The sequence below is a fragment of the Ambystoma mexicanum genome, chromosome 1p (assembly GCF_040938575.1).
Source record: "Ambystoma mexicanum isolate Mex_15411 chromosome 1p, UKY_AmexF1_1, whole genome shotgun sequence".
Classification (NCBI taxonomy): domain Eukaryota; kingdom Metazoa; phylum Chordata; class Amphibia; order Caudata; family Ambystomatidae; genus Ambystoma; species Ambystoma mexicanum.
Genome location: NC_090921.1, coordinates 729,310,793 through 729,334,558, shown reverse-complemented (window position 1 = coordinate 729,334,558; position 23,766 = coordinate 729,310,793). Strand labels below are relative to the sequence as shown.

At 47.0% G+C, this 23,766-nt stretch overlaps 1 protein-coding gene across 1 annotated transcript in view; it reads left to right on the top strand.

Annotated features, from left to right (window-relative positions):
• The first annotated feature begins 270 nt into the window (after positions 1–270).
• LOC138507837 (E3 ubiquitin-protein ligase DCST1-like) overlaps positions 271–23,766 on the top strand; it is a 484,214-nt gene continuing 460,718 nt past the window's right edge. The window contains exons 1-3 of the mRNA XM_069625446.1: positions 271–280; positions 784–867; positions 1,357–1,485. Coding sequence (XP_069481547.1) covers positions 271–280; positions 784–867; positions 1,357–1,485 — 223 coding nt within the window. The remainder of the gene's footprint in view (positions 281–783; positions 868–1,356; positions 1,486–23,766) is intronic.

Here is a 23,766-nt window from a genome sequence, read left to right as displayed (position 1 = left end):
ACCATAACTTTCTTGGTGTTGTGAAAACATGGCCCAATGCTCCAACCACAAGGCTGTCAGGACTATACTGCATTGATGATCCTTAATAAGGGTTAAACCAGGTATGTAGTTGTACTGGCAGCCTTGCAAATGTCTGTCTTGGGTTAATTAAGCTATGTATAAAGTAGCACTGCCCTCTTAGACAAAGACAATGGGCCTCATTACACTCCAGGCTCCAGTGGCTGGGAACATTTTGTTGCTCCCCATTCCCATAGAGTCCTGTAGGATACTATGGGAGTGGGTACAGGCAACCGTGGCAGACAAAGCACCCGACGGTTGTGCCTGGCAGGCAAACCTGTAATTTGCTGGTCGAAACAACAGTGCTACTGTGCCTGGCAGGGTCAGACCTGTCACGCACAGCAGCTCCGGCAGGCAAACCTGTAATTTGCCGGTCTGGCAACAACGGTGCCGGTAAGCTTACCGGCACCGTTGTTTCAAGACCTGCAAACTTAGAATGAGGCCCAATGTCCTAGAGAAAAAGGTTTGCATGTGAGCTAATTTGCATACCAACAATGCCTTGCTGTTGTTGTTCAGAACTGGAGGTGAACCTCCAGCCTTGCGTTGTGGAATGTGTGACTTGGCTCAAATGGGCTTTCCTATTTTCACATTTCAGGTGAAGGTTTTTTTTTCAAACCTTTTTAAACCCACCATAACTGTCTTGGTGTTGTATAAATATATATATATTATGTATATATATGCGCTCGAGGAAAGCTGATGAATCCTGTTTTTCTAATTAATTTTCAGGTTTCTTTTTCCTTATAATCGATCCCTTGGCTCTCAATGAACCCCGCAAGATGGGTCTCCTGGGTGCATTGTTTGGTGAGTTTAGTTTCCTACACACCACTGCGTGAGTTAGATAATACAAGTCCTCCTTTTGTATTGTTGCCAACCATATGTCCATATATGCCAGTGACTACACACATCAGTGTCAACCCATAAATCAGTGCCCCCACATATAAGTAACACCCACATGTCAGTGCTATGGACATATAACTGTGCACCCACCTACCACAGAGTTCCCTGCATATCACCATGCCCTCCGCATAGCCTAGTGTACCCTCACACATCTCATGGCCCTCACATATGCGAGTGCTGATCACCTCTTCCAGAGTCCCCACATCTGCTAGCGGCCTAAGGCACCCTTGATAATGCTACCATATATCACAGTGTCTCACCACCGTTGTTCCCATGCCTGACACTCGGAGGCATGAGGAAACGGAAGCCCTGATGTGATGGGAAAGTAGCAAAGATTTGATCGCAGCCTGTGATATATTGGAATGTTTATCCTTAATGTTACATTTTTTTTCTCCCTTGCAGTAATCTGTGTCCTGGGCTGGGCCCTCTCGCCCATTTTCCGATGTGTCTGCTTCCTGATCCTCCCACAGGTGCTGGGAAAAGAAGGGAGAACATACCTGCTTATCTATGTCGTGTCTACAATCTATGCCGGTACAGTGCATGCTTTTTCAATTGCATTGATTGGTCAAATTTAATATATAGTGTGAGTGACCTGCGAGTATTTTCAAGCATTCCAAAGGGCCATCCCGCATTTGGAATGGTCACTCAGGATTTCCCAGATGAGCGTGTCTGCGTGCACCTTCTGAGCGTTGACCAATAGTCTTCATGAGATGTTCACATTGACAAAAAATTAAGCTAACTCAGAAATATCGAGTTCCCTTTCCATTTTCATTGAAGAAGGGAAAGCTAACAGTGCCTTGGTATCTGACCAAGGAACAAGGCTTATAACACCGAAGCATAGTGGAGAAAAGCAGTGAGCGACTCAAGAGGGGAGACCAGGAGGCGGGCACAGCCAAATGGAAGGCTTAGAATTGGCACAATACCACGGTTACAGCCTGCATTCTGAACCTTTTGATTGGTTCCCCTGCAACTCCAGAGTGCTTATTTCCTAGTTGCACAGCACAGAGACATCACCAAATTAGTTGAAGAAAAATATAAGCTGAATCTGGCGGTAGCAGCCTGTGCTGCATCTCATCAACTGGTGCCTCGCCCAGAGGTCCGCCATTTTTTTGCACTCCTGCACACACAGACATCTCTGTGGCATCCACGCCCACCCTACATCCTGCACCCCCCACCACTCGAAGTCCTCCACTCTCCCCAACACCACTTACCTGTCCTCGCCCATTCCTCCCTGCTAGCAGCTTCCCGTTGTAGGGCCCCCCATTGATATACTAAAGAGACACACATTACCAGTGGTAGCTAGAATGGTTGTAGTTTTTTGGTAATGGGAAATAGGTGCAAGTGAGCCATTTAAAGCCAGTATCCCTAAAAATGTGTTATTAGTACCATGAATGTTTGCCTGGGGTGCTAATAGCAATAATCACCAGTGGTAGAGACTACATGGCCGGTAACTGGTTAAGCCCTTGTGTTTAGGCCCTGTTACCGGCCGTATAAGCCCAAACCCTCAGACAATAATGCCATAATGGACGACAGCATCAGGCCTGCCTTGATCTCAGTCATAATCTTTAAAATTGAGTCTAAGGAAAGGATAGACCTAGAACTCGGACAGGCTTTTGTTTGTTTCCAGCCTAATGCATTAGGGCAATTTGGGCTTTGCTCATTGACATTTAAATCAGATTTCATTAAACATATTATAAAGCTTGATGAGTACACTAATATAACACATAATACAAGGTCAAGGGTCTATGGGTCGAGGCATGACTAGAGCAGAAAGACAGCAGAGAGGTCCTCACATCATGAAGGTAAGGGACAAGTGAGTCATGCTTGAATTTCCTCCTAGTCATTGAAGAAGGGACAGGAGGGGATGGTGGAATGACCAAGATGTTAAATAAAACAATGGAGCGATCAGGAGGGAGGGGTGAATGGAGAGGTCAGAGGAGAGTGAGTTAGAGAGAAAAACAAGGTCAAGAGTGTTTCCACCAGAGTGGGTAGGCTGGTCGTGGAAGGAGTGGTCAGATAGAAAGGAGTTAATTTCATGGCAGATGGCTGTAGAGGGCTTGGAATGTTAACCCCTCTGACCCAGCAGGGCAATAGAAATGTCTGTAAGAAGTGACTTGGGGAGAAGATTCAGATCAGGAAAGGAGCTGAGAGTACCAGGGTGGCACGAGAAAGCAATGCAGCGCAGGGTCAGGGGGGTCTACGGCACACTTTATTGGGATACAGGTGTAGGCGTGCACACAATATACTTATTACATAACTTGAATGAAGACCTGACCCGCCTCTTATCTGTCTCCAACCCTGGCTTACCTGGGTCCAAGATTACCCCAGTGAGCTCCGCTGTGATGTAGTGGAGGAATGAGCATGGATTAGAGCAAGATTTTCCCAAAATACCCCTCTGGAAAAAGACACTCGGTTAAAGTAACGGGCACACAAAAGGAAAGGTGGACAAAGGTTACATTCTCACTTATACGTTTCACTTCTGGTACACCAGCAAGGTTTTGAGAGTTTTTTTTTTACGCAAGACACAATATACAATTAAATTACTCCTAAACAGGTGCATATCTCAACAAAAATATTAAAAAAGAGTCCTTTCAGATATTACAAATTTACAAAAAGTATTTACAAAATATATACAAAGTCCATACAGTGCACTGTACAAAAAACTATTTATAAAAACAGCGTATTTATTTATAAAGCGTACCTTCACCAATGCGGGCATCATGGTGCCACTTGGAGATAGGGAGAAAACATGAACAGTCAAGAAAGAAGAATCAGACAAGAGAGAAGAGAGCATTAGAAAAGAAAAGTCTTCAAAGCTCGATGAAAAAGAAAATGTTTTCCGTGTGGCACTCAGGGCAAGGGGGAGGGAATTCTATAGCCTAGCGGCCACAACAGAAACGGCATGACCCCCTGATCTTCAGTGATGTAAACAAGGGATCTTAACCAACAGAAGAGATGCTGAGCAGAGAGAATGAGAGGGAGCATAACAGAGACATTTCTCCTGTAAGTACTCAGGGCCAGAGCCATAGAAAACCCGGTGCACCATAAACAAGGTTTGAAGTCTACCTGCCTCGCAATGGGAAGCCAGTGCAGTGAGATGAGAATGGGGCTGGGGGAGGGTGGATAGAAGCCCGAAAAGAAACCCGAGTCGTCATTCTGGCAGCTGTGTTCTGCAGAACCTGCATGCGATGAAACAGGTAGAGAGACTGGGCTAGATACAGAGCATTATAGTAGTCCAGAGAGCCCGACACCATAGCAGAAATCACACAGAGTGCAGGTGAACTGGGAAGTAAGGGAGAACTTTGCAAAGAACCTTGAGCTTCAAATAGACGGACTAGCAGACTGTGCTAATCTGACATGTACTGCTCTGGCAGATGAGATATCAATACATAGCAAAAGATTTTTCATTTTAAGAATGTGAGTAAAAGGGAGAACGGAACATGCAAACCCGGGAGTGATGAATAAGCACCACACCCCCTGGAAACCTGGACAGGGCTATCTCAAGAGTCTTGACACGCTCTCTTGTGATGGTTTTCTTGTTGTGACAGAGAGACAGCAGTAGGCAACAGCAGCAACAATGGGTGGGGGCCCCAAAGTCTTTACTTGGGCTGGGCTGCGTATGCAAGGTGCATCCCAGCAACCTGATGCAGAGTGGGGAGCCCCACACAACTCCACCTGGGCCACGTCTGCCAGGTGTGGCCCATGGAGTCCTGGTGGGATTCCTGAAAGGCGTGCAGCCCCTTCAATGACATGCAGCCCAATAGGGCAGAAACCGTTTGGTGCTCCACTGCTGTGGGGATTGCTGGTAAATTATAGTGCTGCCCGTGGCTTGCGGTGGTAAAAAAGTTATGGGCCACCTGGGTGGTGGCAGTGCTCACAGCATGAAGCTCCGCTTGCGCTGGTAAATAGTTGTTTTCTTATTTGGAATAAAGGATCCTCGTGTGATGACGCATGAGGGTCCTTTACTTTAATTATTTCTTTTTTCTTTTTCGGATCCCTGTGCGCTGATTCTTTGTTTTTCTTTTTTGTAATTTTTACTCCTGCACAGCTAGAACAGTGAGAGGAGTAGGAGGTAGGAGTTGAATACTTGCATATTCGAAAGAAAAAGAGTTGATGTCAGACAGGGATAGAGTAGAATTGTTGAGGGCTTTGTTGAAAGGGAACCCATACCACCACCCTTACCAACAGGTCGAGGGGAGTGGGAGATGGTAGCAGAGTCGGAATGGAGAGTTGCTATTATAGCAGAATTATGAGGGGAGATCCAAGTTTCTGTGGTAGCAAGAGGTGAAAGTTGAGGGTGATAGGAGTTGAAGTGGTCAGTGATGTAGGAAGACTTGTTGCAGAGGGGTTATACATTCCAGAGGCCAAGTGAAAGTGTGATGGGAGGTGCAGCAGAGGAGCAGGTGTTGTGTGGTAGGCAAGGGGATAGATGAGATTGGAGATCCTGGGAGAACAGGAGCGTCTCATTTGAGGGTTGGGGGTGAGGGGGCAAGAAGGGAGATGGAGAGGACTGAGAGTGATGCAGAAGTGAGAGAGGGTAAGGAGAAGAGTGAGTAGAAATAGGAATGGAGCGAAGTCAAGGTGCATGATGAAGGGTCAAAGAAATAGCCAAGTGGAGACAATGAAGAAAGGGTGCAGCCCGAGTTGGAGAGAGGGCAGGTGGGGGAGTGGAAAGGGTAGGAGTGGGTGTGTGGCTGAGAAGAATCAGGTTTAAGTTCTGAGTTGGGCATGAATGGGGATATGGGTAGCCAAAAGGCAGTTAACAGGCTCAGAACAGGAATGTTTCTTGGTCCTGTGAGGGAATAGAAGTTCCTTGGTGAATGAATAGTAAACTGGTGGAAGAATATAAGCAGGAGTCAGGTAACAAGTAAGCGCAAGGCAGTCCTTGTTCGAACAGAGATTCTGGCCCTAGGATGATTCCAACCCTAACCGGCTCAAACAGGGAGTTGCCCTTTGCTGCTTCTGGTTCTTGGCTGCAGCACCCGGGCTGATGCCCAAGGGAGACTGAATAAGGGAGGCAGTATGTCACAGGACTACCTGGAGCCAATTACAGTGCTCCAGAAGTCTCAGACTTGCATGCAGAGTCCTGGGCGTTCAAGGCCCAGGGAGCTTCGTCAGGCAGGACAGCAGGTGCACAGGGTCCACTGACAAAGCAGTATTTGGCCAAGAAAAAATGTAAACGCCTCCAGTCACATGACCTTTGGAAGCCACTCTCAGTTCTCCAAATGGTTTCCAGACTTGCCATCTGTGCCAGTTGGTTGCTGCCCCTACACACACGCATCACATTCAAGAACAGCTGCATTATTTACTCTCAGCAAGTAATCCCCATGTAAAAGAGCCCCCCAAACTGGATTAATTATACACAGGACTCTTTACTTCAGCCCATTTTAAGAATTGCTCTGAAATACTATTTCTTAACCAGACTTGATTCCAAGTTTAAACTTAACAAGGTTACGCAATCAACCAGGGTCTGCAATCCTTTAATATGTGAGGGGAACAGCAGCCACTAGTTGTGCGCTATGTGCATTAATATGTAGCTTTACGCATTGTTACCTGCATGGGGCTGACATTCCTGTGTAAGGTCACAGCCATCTTGGCATATTTTTCTGGGTCATGTTAAGTGGTGCAGATTAGCAAAAATTGATTGGTAGGTATCAAAATAAATTGAATAGCTTGGTATTGGATGTGAAAATTGAAAGACATATGATACTTTCCATGTGTGCGCGAGTGGATGGTCCTAAAAATGATTGTCTGTGCTTAATAGAAAGGATTCTGTAAGTGACATTAGTAAAAGAGCAACCATTTTAGAGTGCTTACAATGGCAACCCTTTCGAATGGATTGTGTCCTCCCACATATTCCTTCTCTTTGATATTCTCCGATATCTTGCATGCAGCTATGGAAAACTTTTCACAGCAGAAGGCGCTGTGCGTCGTCGCCGACCCCATGTCCCTCAATGGCCTCCGTCCGCTCTCAACCATGACACTGGCGTCAGTATAAGGGCTTCGATCACCCCATCAAAGTTAAGATCTTCAGAGTACAAGAGTTCGAGAGAGGTTTCTCCTTGCTGGTCCAAGAAGCACAGCAAGCATGCAAAGCTGTCCATGTCAAGGTCTCGTCACTCTTCGTCCTACTTGAGGAAATCCAGGAAGAGGCACCATCTGTCTCTATTGCCTTCATCAGAATCCTCCCCCGATGAAAAACAGGTAAGCTTTCAGAGCAAGACATCTTCTAAAGCTGAGTTGGAAGAATTCTGAATAAAAATGTTGGAGGTGTTTACAAAATCGGCAAAACCTACCTCTTTGGATAAGTCTAAGAAGGCTTCCAACTCCATCGCGTTGCATCAGGCTGACAGTGTGTTGATGAAAGCCTCTGTTCAGGCACCCAAGAGCCCGGACTGAAAGGTCTAGAAAGTTCCTTGCGCGCCATGTGTGAACTAGACACCTCGAGTAAAATCAAAACCAACTCCAAATCCACTCCAGTCTGCTCTTTCGAAGGTAAGTCGTCATTGTGGAAGCCTTCGACATCTTCTTTGAACCCATTTAAGGTCTTTAAGCCACAGACGACAAAACACATTTCTAAGTCAATGAGTTCCATTTATGAGGAGGAGGAGCAGAGCACATTATTTGGGTTTGGACTTGATAATGGCACACCTTGTGTCCCAGAAGAGTTCATCTTGGAAAAGTTGAGAATGAGGGACCTCGTTGACACCCTTAGGGATGCTAGGGGTCTGGACACATCTCCAAAGGTGGAGTTTGGTACTCCTGAACGATCTAGGCATGCTGATGCTTCTTACAGATCTGTGATGTTGAAGGTTATTGAATATCTTGGTTGGGGTAGAGCTGCTGTAGAATTTGAGCTTTAACACACATCCTTGATAAAGGTCCTGCAAAGGATCCCATAGTTCCATTCCACTTTGCAGTGAAGAAAAGAGTTCTAGATAATTGGAAGAAACCAGATTCTACCCCTGCAGTGAATAAAGACTTCACCAAGAAGTACAGACCCTCCTCTGTTGATCCAGAGTTTCTTTCCAAACATCCAACTCTGGAGATCTTGGTGTTAAAAGCAGTCTGCAGATTCCGCCAGGGAGGGACGATAAGAGAGTTGATGCGCTGGGGAAGAGAGTGTTCACGCAGGGATCATGGCATTTGAAGGTGGTTAATGCCACTTGTGCCATGGCCATGTTTTATTACACTCTGTGGGCGCTTGTTGCGATGGCTGCTGATCAAATACCCAAGGGGGAGGAGAGAGCATGTTTCCTCAATATAACACAGGATGGAAAAGATGCCATGTGCCAATCTCTGCAGTCTGGGTTAAACACAGCAGATTGTGTCAGCCGCTTCATGGCAGCAAGTACTGTTTTAAGGAGGTTTGCATGGCTGTGGGTTTCACACCTGATGTGCAATTTAGCCTTTTGGGTATGCCCTTTGTGGGTTTTGACTCTAGGGCAGGTGAGAGCTTAGAAAAGCTGCAGTCTTCAAAAACTGCAGCTAGGTCTTCGTCAGCCACAGCAGGGCCAGTCGACTTCTCAGGGTTGGAGGAGTCGGTCATTTCTATTTTACTCTTCCATCGAAAGCTCGAGAGGCCAGTTCTTAGAGATGACAGAGGAGATAGCCTCGTGGTTCACGAGGATGTGGAGTCAGAGGTGCTTCAACGCCCTATGCCTCTCTACGATTTGTAGCCTCTGCAACTCCAAAACCTCTTTGAGGTCTTAATCCACAGGACTGTGGTAGGGGGCAGGTTATCTCAGCATCTGGAAGAGTGGCAAAGTATTACTTCCGATGCTTAGGCACTGAAAATAGTTGCTCATGGTTACTGCCTTGTTTTTCTAAAATGGCCTCCAAACTGCCTCCCAAGAGGCCAGTCCTTGAAAGAAACAGATCTGCTCCTCTTACAGGAGGTGTTAACTCTATTAGGGAAATGTACATTCAAATTGGTACCTGTGGTAGAGAGGAATCCAGGCTGTATTTTCTGATCCCCAAAAACGACAGAGGATTGTGACCCATATTGGACTTGAGATGTATGAACAAGTTCCTCAGGAAGGACAAGTTCAAGATGGTCACTCTTTCGCAGATCCTCCAAGCCCTTCAGCTCCAAGATTGGATGGTGTCATTGGATCTCCAAGGTGCTTACTTCCATGCGCCAATACATCACAAGCAAATGAAGTACACGAGATTCGCCATTGGCAGGTCTCACTATCAGTTTCGAGTTCTGCCTTTCCGGCTCACCTCTGCCCCGAGGGTCTGCACCAAGTTGATGGCAGTGGTGGCAGCGAATCTAAGAAAGGGAGGGATTCACATCTACCCCTGCCTGGATTATTGGCTGATCAGAGCCCATTAATCCGAACCGGCTCTGCAACATCTAGACAGCATCTGCCACTCTCTCCACAAACTGGGCTTCTCCCTCAACTTCAAGAAGTCCCACATGATACCTTCCCAAAAGCTGCAATTAATTGGAGCAGTCCTAGACTCTTCCTCAGGAAAAGCTTTGCCACCTATGGTAAGGGCTCATCACATTTTGCAGATGCTAAGCAAATTTCAGAGTGCCCAACGTCTACCGGCCTTTGATTTTCTGAGGTTGCTGGACCTCATGACATCCTGCATTTTCCTGGTGCCAGAGGTCCCTCTAAGGATGAGATCTCTTCAGTGGGACCTCAGATCCCAGTGGTCACACAGTTCACTGGCAGAATGACAGACCTTATTCAGGTCCATAGCTAGGTCGCTCAGGATCTCCTGTGGTGGGCCTTGTGCATCTGACCCATCAGTGCTTCAAGTTTCTATGGCTAAGGGCTATCTGGCTGCAATGTCCATTTTCAAGCCTTCCCCGGAACAGGGCTCTTACTTCAAAGTCACTATTGTCATCCAATTTCTGAAAGGGTTGACTAATATCTTCCTTCCGGTTCCCTTTATTGTTCCAGTTTGGGACGTCAATCTAGTCTTGAGCTTTGTGGTGGGAGCTCCTTTTGAGACTCTGCATTCCTTTCCTCTCAGGATGCTTCCTTTAAAAACTGTGTTTTTAACAGATGTTAACTCTGCTCGTAAGGCTAGCAAGCTTCAAACTTTGCTGTCTAAACCACCATTTATGTTTTTTTTTATAAAGACAGGGTAGTTTTGAGGGTTCCGTTCTCTTTTCTACCCAAGGTGATTTCAGAATTCCATTTGGCACAAAAGATTGTTTTGCCTCTTTCTACCCTCCATCTAAGGAGGAGGAAAGACTCCACGGAATGGATCCTAAGAGAGCGTTAAGCTTTTATATTAAGAGACTCTCTAAATTAAGACAGGATGATTAGCTTTTTGTAGGCTATGCTGGCCACAGGATGGGGCAGGCAGTTACAAAACAGACCCTGTCTCTGTGGATTATCCTGTTCATTTCTGAATGTTACAATCTGGCTACAATCTTACTGAAAAGGAAGTTCCTGAAGGCACACTCCACTAGAGGGGTGGCTGCTTCCTCTGTCCTTCAGAGAGGTGTACCAGTGCAGGACATTTGTAGTGCTGCCATCTGGTCTTCGTTGCATACCTTCACAAAGCATTATTGCTTCGATTCTCTATCGGGTCAGGATGCCATATTTGAAAAGGCTACACAGCATAAATCAGAAATAAATGCTCCTTTACCACCTCCTGCAACGTACTGTTATGGAAGTCTATGAAAGATGAGGAATACATGGGAGGACACAATCCATTTGAAGAACAAATTATTTACCCCTGGTAATGTTCTTTCGAATGGTATTTCCTCTCATGTACATCTCCCTCCCATCCTACCCCTCTATCAGGAGAGAATTTCCATGATTTACACCTTTCTCTGTTAATGCTCACATCTTTCTCATTTTCGAGACTGCTGTGCTGGTGAGCGGAAAAACATGAACTGAGACAACAGGCGTGGTGCGAGCCATTTATACTGCTTCCCACATCATGGTTGAGAGTGGACAGAGGCCGTCGAGGGACACAGGGTCACCGACAACGCACAGCGCCCTCTGCTGTGAATAGTTGTCTGAACCTGCAAGCATGATATTGGAGTATATCAAAGATGAGGACTACGTGGGAGGAACATCCAGTCGAAAGAACATTAGGGGTAAGTAATTTGTTCTTCTATGTAAGAAGTAGTAATGGTTGCCGTTTTAGAATGGTGGGAATGATAACATTTACATAAGAGCATATATCAGTATAAGGGAAGTATTGTTTATGCAGTCATATAGGGGGCACTGTTAAATATTTGGAGCCAATATTGTTAAATACTAAAGTATTTATACAAGGATTTCCATTAGAGTCACATTAATTACATTTGATTCTCCTGCAAAACTGTCTCTGAGAGAAATCCTTTTATGAGTTTGGGCCAAGACAAAATGAAGAGAGTTGAGGCTGAAGGTATGACCTACGAAGGGAAGTCAATCAAGGTCATATTGGCATCTTTGAGGCTGTCTGTACAATCCACGGTAGGGCCTTCTCAAGGAGTTGATTGGCAAGCTCTAGGCCTTGCTTCTGTTTTTTAAGTGGCTCGCGATATCAGGAATTATTGGGTAAATGTTATTCATAAACGGAGTTACAGCTGCATTTCTACTGCTATGGCATACGGTTAATAAATATGCCCAGTTTTATGGTAAATATGCTCCTGTAGAAATACATCTAACTCTAACTGGTTATAGGGGCTTCTTAATAAATCCTCATTAAAAACAAGCTGATACTGATATACTTGTGCTACTAACTTTGAAGTATTTCTTTAAATTCAAAAACTGGTCGCTGCATCACGGCATGCATACAACACATGTTCCTTTATCATGAACACCAGTTCTCAACATGCACAAAGAACAAACGTTCTTACTCGCCAACTGTGACTATATTACCACTTACCAACAGTTATTGGCAAATTCAGATTGTAGCGCTATATATTTTTTTTCACCTATCTTGTGGCAACCGCATTTTAGTGTGGATTATACATATATCAACAGGACACTCAGTGTTCCCTAAGGATGTATATATTAGGGTTAGGGTAAAGCCACCCCAAAGGGTGGTTTAAACCTGTGATCTGGATTCACAAAACTGAATCCAGACAGGGCTGGCCGCCTTTAACCTCGAGGTTGATGAATTGAGCCCCTCAGTTCCCCATATTGTACATTAGTACCCCGGCGAGAGACAATCAGAATGAAACAAGCATTCTGATTGGCTCTCGCCAGGTCCATACCCGGCCGGGATCCCTCCGTCAGGATTCCACGGCCTTTTTCCCCGGCGAGGAGCGTGGCAACCTCTCAGCCTATGGGGAAGCCCGAAGCGGGGCCTCTCCGCGGCTGAGAGGCTGCCTCGCCAGGGGACTCGGGTAAGTATTTTTTTTTCTCCCTTCCCTCTCCTCCCTCCCACCCGCCCCCCCAACTTACCCTCTTATTTCTGCGTCCCCCGCGGGGGATGAGGGAGGTCTCCAGCCGTGTGGAGACTCGGAGCGGGGCTATCCCCGCTCCGCGCCTCCACACGGCTGGGGGCTTTCTTCGTCCCGCACTGGGGACGCAGGTACGTTTTTGATTTTTCCCATCCCACTCCCACCCTCCCAACCCCACTTACCTTTTTCTTGATCCTTTTTTGCGTCCCCGGCAGGGGACGAGGGAAGTCTCCAGCCGTGTGGAGACTCGGAGCGGGGCCATCCCCGCTCAGCGCCTCCACACGGCTTGGGGCTTTCCTCGTCCCCCGCTGGGGACGCAAGTACATTTTTTTTTTTTTTTTGTCCCCTCCCAACCCCACTTACCTTTTTCTTGATCCTTTTTTGGGAGAGGACGCGCTGGGAACACATGTGTTCCCAGCGCGTCCGCTCCCGATGACCGCCATGGAAAGGGAAAACGGACTTGTTTCCCTTTCCATGGCGGCGGCCATTTTTTTCGGGACAGAAAAAAATTGCTTTTAGTACCCCGGTCACGCAAATATTGCGGGCCGGGATACTGATAGCAATATGACCCTCGCGGCGGGGGCATTACCGACTCTGGTAATGCCCCGGGGCCTTCGTTAAGGCCCTCGCTTCGCTCGGGCCTATAACTATGGGCCCCGGGGCATTACCTGAGTAGGTAATGCCCCCGCCGTTCGCGTCATATTGCTTAATTATAACCAAGGGTTGAAGTGTGCAAAAAAAGTAGTGCAACTATGTTTCTGTTGCCCCGCTCACTTTTATGCCCACCCCACTCCCATACTCACCATCACCCCCCAAATCAATCCCCATACCGGGTCCTTCCTTTCCTCCACTGAACCCAGCAATGCTGCGCTTTACAACATTTCTAGCAAGACTGAAGAAAACACAGTGCAAGAAAATGCATTTAAATCACCACTGTTAATGTGTCAATAATCAACACTAATCCAGGCATACAAGATAGCACAGTGATATATTACACTGATTTGTTATTGGCAGGGCTCAGGTGCGAAACCCCATTGGGGGATATGTCTAAAAAGAAAATGTTGACCTCCTGGAACCGAGCGTTCATGGATTGTTCTAAAAGGTAAGGGAACGTCGTACCCTTTAGGTCCCGCACAGTTTGGCCTCTGATTACAACCAGCACGACCGTGCTCTGCAAAAATCTCCATTGCAATCCAGATCCTGGTTTTGAAATCAAGTCTTGTAATGAGCAGGAAAAACTCTGCATCCCAATCAGCAGGAGTACTACGAAACCTCCAGTCCCAGGTCAACTAGAGATTGGGTCTCAAACAATTCACTCTAACACCAAAAGCCCTCATCTCCTCCCCACAACTATCTGACCTCATTCTCTATTTTCTAGCACCGTTACACTGCACACAGAAATCACCACACACAAGACATCTTTAAGCCTATTAATACCACATTAACCTCTGCCAAACAATCTCAGTGCTTACTTCCTCAGCTCTATCAAACTCCCCTCCACCAGTAATGGCAGCGGATAACTTGTTGTCCCAGCACTACCATAAGGTGGATTGTGTGCTCTTCATCTGGATACAAAACTCACCTAGGTGTCGCAGCTGCAAATCACATAGAACCGGTACAGTACTGAGGTCTCTGGTCCTGCCAACCTACATTCGTCAACACTTCAGGTTTTACAACTGCAAACCCCCCTCTACTCCGCGAACATCCCAACCCCTCCTCGCTCATGGTCACTTTACATTGCAACCTTAACCTTTCATTCAACGAAAATATGTTTTAAAAAAAATTATATATGTAACCATTTTAAAACCAAACCAAAAAGGGATGGCAGCACTGTGGGACCTGATCAAGATGGCAGAGTTTCCCTGAGTCCTCGTGTGTAGAGGGAGACAATAGCAGAGGACAGAACATTTCCCAATATCTTTTTCCATTCGGTATTCTTTTCCTTTCCCGATTCTGTTCAAACCCCAAGCCTTTCATTTGGCAAACTCATCTCATTCCCCCAAATACTTTACCATACCCAATTCTGTCCTTTCCCCAATTCTTTCCCTTCCCCAATTCCTTGCGTTCCCCCATAATTTACCAGCCCCTCTTCTTTGTAGCCCAATGCTTTACTTCCCAAACTCTGTCCAACGCGAACCCTTCCCATTAGCTGGATCCTTCATTGCCCTCTTCTCTCCATACCCCATGCCTCCAACTCTTTTCATCCCCCAATTCTATCTCCAATTCAAACCTCCGATTTCTCCCATGCCCTATTCTTTCCATTCCCCAAAAACGTTCCCTAATTCTTTCCAATACCCAATTCTTTCCAGTCTCCAATTCTTTCCAATCCTCAAATCTATCCATTCCCCACTCCATTCCATTCCCCCCTTCATTCCACTCCCCTATTCTTTTATTTCCCAATTCTTTCCATCCCCAATTCTTTCCATTCGTCTTTACCCAAGCTTCATTCCCCAAGCTTCATTCCCCAGTTCTTTCCTAACCCCAATCTTGAATTCCCCAATTCGTCCCATTCCCCTGTTTTCCTCTGTTCCCCTTTAGTTTTCATTTCTCTCTTATTTTCCATTTTCCATTTTCTTTCATTCTCCTTCTCATAACCTCCCCAAACCCTGACCCACATTGTTGGAGTTGGAAGGACTTCCAAGCCCCCTACACCCTTCCTTGCCCTGAGCCTCCCCTGAGTATAGTACTCCTGAGTGTCATTCTATTCTAGGCTAGTGGCTGTGCAGTCCCCTCGTGGTATCTGGCAGTGCTTCCTTTAGGGATACATCATGTAACATCCACTGGGCAGTTCTGGAAGAAAAAACAAATCATTACATTGTTACCAACAAACAACAGGGATGGTGGGTGGGTGTCTGTCATGGGTACCAGGCATGTAGTCGGGGCAAGCTGGGTGGAGGCCTGGCAGACCTGGCATAGGTACATAAAAAGCCCATAGCAGATACCATCTTTTAATTCCTTCCTGGTGTTTGTAGTTACCTCGTGGTTACCACTTCCTGTTGCCAAACAGGAAGTGCATGACAGTCCATGAGCTCTCTAGTGTTCGGGTGTGGCTGGTGAAAGCAAGCGTCCCCAGCCAGCACGATCCTCCCCGCAATGAGAGACAATGAAGGACTCTCCCAGGTAGGGAATAAAGCCAAGACAGAGTGCGGGTGAGCTTAAATGGGAGTTTATCAATCAGAATAGGGCATGCAAAGAACTCTGCAAACTCCGAGAGCGCTCTGTCTGACAATAGCAAAGACAGGCGTATATATTTACAAAAAACGTCATAAGAACCTACATACTATAGGGGGCACAAATACAATGGGATTGGGTGGCGATGACTAACTATAAGTGCCTCTGCGATGCGGTTGGCCGTGGCTGGAGAACGTCACTGGTCAGCCTCGTGGGTTGGGCTGGGCTTGGCAGGTTGGCAGAGTTCATCCGGGCGGTGTTGGTGTGCCATTGCGGCCAGTGTCAGAGATGAATGTCTTTTCCTGACTTATCTGCCCTAGGCCATGCACACCGCAGTCATTCAGTCACTGCAATATTGTCTTCTTTAGTAAATCTTCCAATAGGTTACTCTACAGGTTAATGCAACACAGGAGGAATGCACCTTGTACGGGGTCTAATGGTCGTTCATCAGGGCATGGTTACCAGCGTCCTGTTGACCGGTGCCATAGGTTGAGGGGCTAAGCTTCAGGGCATGGGACGGACGGTACAAGCCTCCCTGTCTTGTTAGATGTGGTTATAAATGTGCCGCGGTGTGTTGCCACAGTGTTGGGTGTCCTGACTGCACAGGGCCATAAGTCTAGGATGCTCTGGTGGTTTGTGGGGTTTACGAGGGGGCGCCCTTAGAAGTGTGGGTTCAGGCAGAGGTTTACTGCTGTGCTGTAAATAATGCAGGTGGCGGCCCGTGGCCTTGGGTGCGGCAGAGGGGGTTGCACATCATTGAAGCGGCTCCAGTCTGGTTGGGGGAGGTGGGGCAGTGCGGCGCGGGCCTCTGCTCTCATGTTTGGCAGTCTCTGCAGGGTGGGAGGGGAAATGGCCTTGCACATTTTTACAAAGGTATCTTCCTCGCGTGTTGCCGGCTTTTAGAGGCGAAAATATCACAATCATTAGAACACTTTATAATATTTGTTTGAATTACTTGAAAACATACATTTCACTTCGCTGGAGGTGTCTTAATTTATATCCAGCCTAAGCACCTTATACGTACACTATGTTTCGACGACTTCAGTATTTAGCTATATGCATATACATTGGCAGTAAGTGAGGTAGCATTGAGGTTGGTGTAGTACATAGAAAATGAACCGCCACTGTATGTGACGGTGGTGGCACACAAGGGGCTTTGAACATTCATGCGTGACGAGTACATTCTCGCACACCCTTCACAGGCGCCCCCCATATGGTTACATTCGTTTTCTTGTGTACTCTAGCAGCATTAGTTCAGTTATGGCGCGGGACCGCAGGGTGTACTGTTTTTAATAATACTTCTAAGGACCACTCCCCTGGAATGCTTTTGTCATTGGCACACCCCTATAGGGGTATGGGTCCTTCATTGCTGGTGTTATGTACACTAACTACACAATTCTACAGGTATCTTTGGTATACATGGTTTGTATGGAGAGAAGACAACAAGTAGTTTTTTTTTTTTACATTCGTATCTGGGTACTTTTCCTCTTCTCTCAGAGGACCGTTCAGCAGACCTTCCCATCACCCAGGCCCTGCCGACCGGGCCATTCTGGGAGCAGTGATACACTGCGGACGGTGAAATGTTACAGTGTCAGTGTATTTTGCTAGCTCATGTCCGTCTTGCTCGTGGGTACGTGCTTGCAGCCGATCTGCCAGGGAGCTGCGGCAACAGGGCTAATCGAAAAACCCTCCGAGGGTGGGGGCCGCGCTACAGTGCGCTGATCTCACCCCATCCTTGGTAGGCGAAAATGGTTTCTGGGCCTAGCTAATATCAATATATATGGTGTAACGCTCACCTGATTCTCGCAGAGGCGCCGGTCTTGACTGGGCGACTACCGTATCTTCAAAGGTGATGTGTAGCACCCGGTTGGCTCTTTGGGCTGGACCTCTGTGCACTGTATGCCTGACGTGTAGAGTAAGATGTCTGCAGATAGAAAATAAGGGGTTAATGAACTGGGGTTATTGGGGTGTCCCTATCTCTTTCCTCTTCTCCTCTCCTGTAGACCCCCAAAGGTTAACGCTCTCACCTTAGGTAAGTGAATGCCGAGCTCTCCATCTGCCTCGGGGCAGGGTGCTGTAACCAGTTTCTTCACTGGATAGGTAGCGCAGGCCTCTTGACTTCAGAGGACTGCTGTCCATCGTTTACTGCATGAACGGTAAGTTTCGAGTCATTCAAATGTCTGTAAAGTCTTTAGTAATGATGTCTCTTGTTTTGCAGGGTTCCGGCGATGGCGGATGACGGGTTGAAGTGAGTTGAAGATGGAGCCCGTGTGATGAATAGAAGCGCCTGGAAGCACGTAAGTAAGCGCTTGTTGCCTGCTTCACGATGCGCTCTAACTGTCTTTTTATTTTGCAGGTACGAGTTCGGAGCGGCTGCAGGGTGCCGGAATACCCACTGGATTAGATGTGGAAAGGAGTAATGGCACGTGAGTATTAAAGTTCCCCAATGTCTTAAACGCACCTTGTTTTGTCTTTCAGATGCGGGATGCAGCGCCGAAGGCCTCCGGAGCGTGCGAAGAGTTGGTAAGCTTTTGTCTTTCAGATGCCGGAATGCAGTGTGAAGACCTCCGGAGCGCACAAAGAGTAGGTAAGCCTTTGCCTTTCAGATGCCGGAATGCTAACCTGTTCTTCCTTGTCTTTATAGGTGTTGCTGAAGACTGGATTCAGGATGGTAAGCCTTTGCCTTTCAGATGCCGGAATGCTAACCTGTTCTTTCTTGTCTTTATAGGTGTTGCTGAAGACTGGATTCAGGATGGTAAGCCTTTTTCCTTAGGCCCAGGACCGGATGCAGAAGACACGATGAGCGTTCTGCTGCAGAGGTTGCAGAATAACGCAAAGCAAGATTCATCCACCGGGTGTGGTTTAAATAGCCTCCTGTAGTGCTTCGGTGTCTCCTTCCACAGCCACGCCTAGGTAAGAAAAGAGTTCCTGCTTTCCAGAAGAGTTCCAGTGTTCTGAATCTAGGGAGTGGCTCCAGCCCCACCCAACAGGAAAAGTAGTTCCAAACAGAAGGGGATCAGAGGCTCAACTGGCAGGCAAGTAAGCAGCATGGTCTGCTGCAGGTAAGTCCACCCAAGCATTATGAGCCCGGCGCTTCCAGCGCTGGGACTGGGCATATTTATGAGCCTGGTGCCACTGGCGCCAGGACTGGGTCCAAAAGGTCCCAATTGGGACTGGTTGGCACTCGGAACCTGGGTTATGGATCTGCTTCCAAGGGAGTTGGGAAAACCCTGACCTTTTGGAAGCAGAGATCATGACATATGGGTAATTGATACGTGTGGGCAATGTCGTCACCAGGTGGACCCTCCACCACCTGGGCCCGGGTGGTATGAGGGGCCACCCAAGGAGCCATGGTCCTCACCTGGGGAGAAAACGTGGGCGAGGAGGGTATTTTGGACCAATCCTCCCCTACATTTCCCCCCTTTCGTTACTTACGTAACGAATTCTTTAACTCATTCAGTCTCCTGCACTCTTCTTCGTTCATAACTGCCTCATCCCATGCGGGTGTGCCTTTTATGGGCATCCAGGCTCTGCACACCCCCCTTAAGCACTCACCCCTCCTAGCATATTCATCTGGGGTACAGGTCAGGTATATACATCCGCTGTCTCCTTCCAAGTCTACCCATACCTCCTCATACCATTCTAGTATGCGTGGTTCTCTGATGGTGGTGTGCCATAGTTTGTCTATAATGTCCTTGTCGTGGTATCTAGGCACTAGTTGATACCTAGGTGTGTCATCAGTCCCTGTTTGTACATGTACTTCCTGCGTGGCTTGCATTGTACCCCGGGTGTTGCCCATTGTCACCATCATCATTGCACCATTCGGTACTGCGTTAGCACAAACCCGAAGACCCACCTGGCACAGGCAAAAAATTAAAAGGAGGAACACCACAGCTGGCATCAAAAATTTCACAGTTGTTCCAAGCCATGAGGGGACCCAGGAGAAGATGTTATCGAACCATGTACTGTCTTCTGCCCCACCTTCCATTTTCATTTTTTCTCCTAGGTTATGGACTGCTTCGATTACATGGGATAGGGAGCCATTTTCCGCGTCTTCAGAAGGTACGAAAGTGCAGCAGGCACTTCCGATTTTTCGGCAAACACCTCCGTCTATCGCCGTTAACAGGTCCAGGACATACCTGTTTTGCATGGTCATCAGTCGTAAAGCTCTTAGTTCCACTTTGATTGCGTTAAACCCTTCTTCAGTGTCGTTCGCCAGCTGAATCAGTTCCCAGCGTGTTATCTGGAGCCATTTTGCATTTGCTCTTGTTTGGACACATGAGACCAGTGAGGCAAAGAATGTTTCTGCTGAGCTGAATAATCTATATTTATCTGGGATCTGGGCCAATAATTCTGACGATTCCTTTGATATGTAGTTCGATGCACGTCTGTTACGGGTGAGCACTTCTCCCTTGCTTCCGGAAGATAGGCCGTACATTTGTAACTCCGCAGTTGGCTGGGCTGCACTCTGTTGCTGGCGTTCCTGTGTCTTTTTGCTCCCGTTGATGTGGCTCTCCGGTATTACCATTAGGGCTGAGTGTAGAGTGGCCATTGAGCAGCTGCCACTCCACGACGGGGGGAGATGTAGGTATGCCTGGTTGCCGCATACCCAGTACATGTCCATAAGGGCCGCTGTCCCTTTTGTGAGGTCTGGGATGGTGAGGGTCTTGTTACAGTTCTTGTTTGTTCCCATGGAGGTCTTCCCCTCCCCTTTGAAACACAGTTCATAGTCTATTTGGCTCTGTAGTTTGAAAGGTTTTTCGATGGCGGTTACCCAAGTTAGTTTTGAAATGTGTTCTTTCCATACTGGTGTGCATGTTTCTTCTATCCATCGCAATTTCTCTGGTGCCACACCTCTCAGTGCCTCCGCCTTGCACATTACTTCTTCATCCTTCCACTTGTTATCCGAAAAAAGTGTCCCTTGTATTACAAAAAATGGTTCTTTCAAACATACTACCCCTGCCGTTTTTGGGTAGCATGTTTTCTCGTTCTGCAGCATTTGAAAAGTAACTTCGTGTGCCTGGAAGGTGTTCTTAATTCTGCATAACGTGAGATGAAGGAGACATTGGGCATCTATAATTGGCAACTCTTTGGGTAACAATACTTTGGGTGTACCTGAAGCGTGCGGGATGAGGGAGCAGACATAACAGCTCTCGTTTGTTGTTTGTTTAGCTGTGGCACTCATATCTGCATACCACTTATTTGTTTGGTGAGGGTGTCGTGGGTCTTCCATCTTATCTAGGCCTAAACCATAGTACTCATCATACTTCCTCCTCCGTGCTTCCCTCTGTCGTCTGTTGCTCTTGTTCCTCATGTACTTCCCAACTTCCTGGGCGAAGGGTAAAATAGACCCCCCTTTCTCATTCCCGCCCCCCTTGGCCCAATCCTCGTATAATATTTCGTGTGCTGCTTGCATTTTTTCACTTATATCTTTTACTTTATCTTGCAGGTTGTTTTTTAAGACGGGGGCTGGTTGACTGGTAGGCGTATTGTACAACCATGATATAGCGGATGGGTTTCGGTCATTTAAACTGTGAGCATTAAACCTTTGCATCCCAGGTGGGGACATTGTGTTGTTTTGCATTTCACCCTGTGGCCTTTTCTTTTCAGATATGACAGTGTTGGATGGTGTGGTGTGATAACCCCATACAAGTTTAGTTCTGTCCCATATCAGAAAATCCCCTTCCCTCATATTCACACTTGCAGTTACATTGGTCCCAGTAGTGCTGTTAATCCCAGTGCTGTTAATCCCTCCCCCCTCGTTCATCTCGATAGAGATGAACGCTATAAACCAATACGTAACCAAGCCAAACATTAGCATAAAAACATGGGAATACATATAGATAATCCGCACTCATACGAATATCTGCATCTCTCATTTAATATTTCTCTCATTCTACTAATTCTATCCGTTGCAGGCTGCCTGTTAGATGCCATGGTAGTTCCTGTTTAAGATACAAAAGTGCATTAAGTGCATGCATGTAAATGTTTTGTTGGCACCATTAGGGCCGTTATATGTTGATGGGAAATGGAGGTGGGTAGGGTTGTAGGGAGGGGAATTCACAGACAAGGGTGTAACAAGTTATAATTTGATCATTTCATCAATCACATAATGGGATAAACACACCAAAAAGAAAACACAAATAATCAAACAAAAATGCAACAATTTTTTTTCCAGTCACTTTCCCATTCGTGTTCACTGCTGACGCACCCACACACAAGTCGATGTTCAGACATTTTGTTCAGTTAAATTGGTTGCTGTTGTCTGTGCCTCCTCATCTGCCTCCTCTTGCACATTATTGTAAGCTCTTCGCACATCCGTCAAATGTATCCAGTACCGCAAGCCCTTCACTTTTACAGCTGTGGGCGTGCAGAACACTACCTCGTACGGGCCGTGGAACCGTGGTGCATTCCATCGACGCACAAAACTTCTGACATATATTAGTTCGCCTGGCATTAGCTGTAACTGCTGCTCAGGTTCTGTGACAGACCCTGTTATGTTTCCCTCCTCTCTAGTGAAGGGTGGGGAGAGCTGCTTTGATATTACGCGCGCTGCCCTTGTTAGTTTTTTCAAATAGTCCGTGAATTCTTCTCCTAATATCGCGGCGCTTCTATGTGCATCTGAGTGTTGGCGTAGCGGGGAGTGTGCTGTGTGCATTCGTCTCCCAGTCACGATTTCGTGCGGGGACAAATGGTGATCTTTACTTGGCTGATTTCTCAATTCAAATAGTGCAAGGGGCAGACAGTAGATCCAGTTCTTTTTCAATGAAAAACATAGTTTTGATAGCCTGCCCTTTAACAGTCCGTTCATCTTTTCTACTACGCCATTACTTTGGGGATGATAAATCGAACACAATTTATGTTTTATCCCCAACAATGTTGTCACCTCCTTGAAGAGTTCATTCACAAAGTGTGTGCCGTTGTCTGAGCGGATTACGTCACAAATCCCCCAGCGCGGGAACACTTCCCTCACCAGGAATTTCGCAGCGCTCTTGGCATCAGGTCGTGCACACGGACCTGCTTCCACCCACCTTGAAAATGGGCACACAACCACGATCATGTACCGTGCGCCATTACACCTTTCCCCCATGTCTGCATAATCAATATGCAGCTCTCTGAATGGGCCAATGGGTTTTGGGATAGTTCCCCGGAGTGTTCGTAATGTCATTCCTGAATTATAGATCTGACATGTTGTGCATTCCATTGCTAATCGAGACACGTGCTCCTGGAGACAGGATACGTACCATTCTTCTTGTATTTCGGCTGCAATGTGCTGTTTGGTATTGTGCGCAGGGAAGTGTAGTTGCTGGAACGCAATTTCTAGTAGCTTCATCGGCATTACTAGCTTTCCTGAGTTATTTTGCCGCCACAATAAGTCTGTTCCCGACTTGCTGCACCCTCGTTTTGTCCACATTAACTTTTCGTCTTCACTAGCCCCGTCCTGCAATTCTAGTATTTGGGATATGGGCATCATATTGTACCCTTCTGGGGGCTCTTCGTTCGCTTTGTGCTTCATCATGTACTCACCTGCTTCATATTTCTGAAAATAGGAGGCCTCCTTGGCGGCAGCGTCCGCTGCCGCGTTTCCCAAAGACACAACGTCTGTGTTGGACGTATGTGCTTGGCACTTAACTATTGCCACTGCAGTAGGGTTTTGTAGGGCCTCAATTAATTCTTTCAGCAATTCTGCATGCTGTACTGGTGTTCCGTCTGCCCGCCGAAATCCCCTCCGCCCCCATCTTGCTAGACCTCCATGCACTGTTGTTGTCATGTAAGCTGAGTCCGTGTATATGGTTACTGCGCATCCCTTTGCTGCATGTAACGCTTCTATGAGCGCAATCAGTTCTGCTGCTTGTGCGGAGTAATGTGAAGGGAGGCGGTACTGCACTAGTGTTTCATACTCACCGTCTTCTAATCTCACCACCGCCATCCCAACATGCTTTTCTCCCGTGTCCACATTAATTGATGCAGACCCATCCACAAAGTACACTTCCCCCTCGCTCAGAGCGTTCTCACACACAACTGTGTCCCCCTCTCTTTCTCCTGTGTAGGTTGCGCAATCGTGGTCTTGTATGTCCTCTAATGTGCAGGTTTCTGAAATGAATGTTGCGGGGTTTACTGTCTTGCATCTTACCACATGGATGTTGGTGCTGGACAATATTATTTCATATGCTGTTGCCCGCTGTGTTGTTAGTGTGCTTTTTGACCTCTCAAGTATTCCAAACAATGAATGTTCCACAAACAATGTTACTGGGCAACCCATTACTATTGTGGCA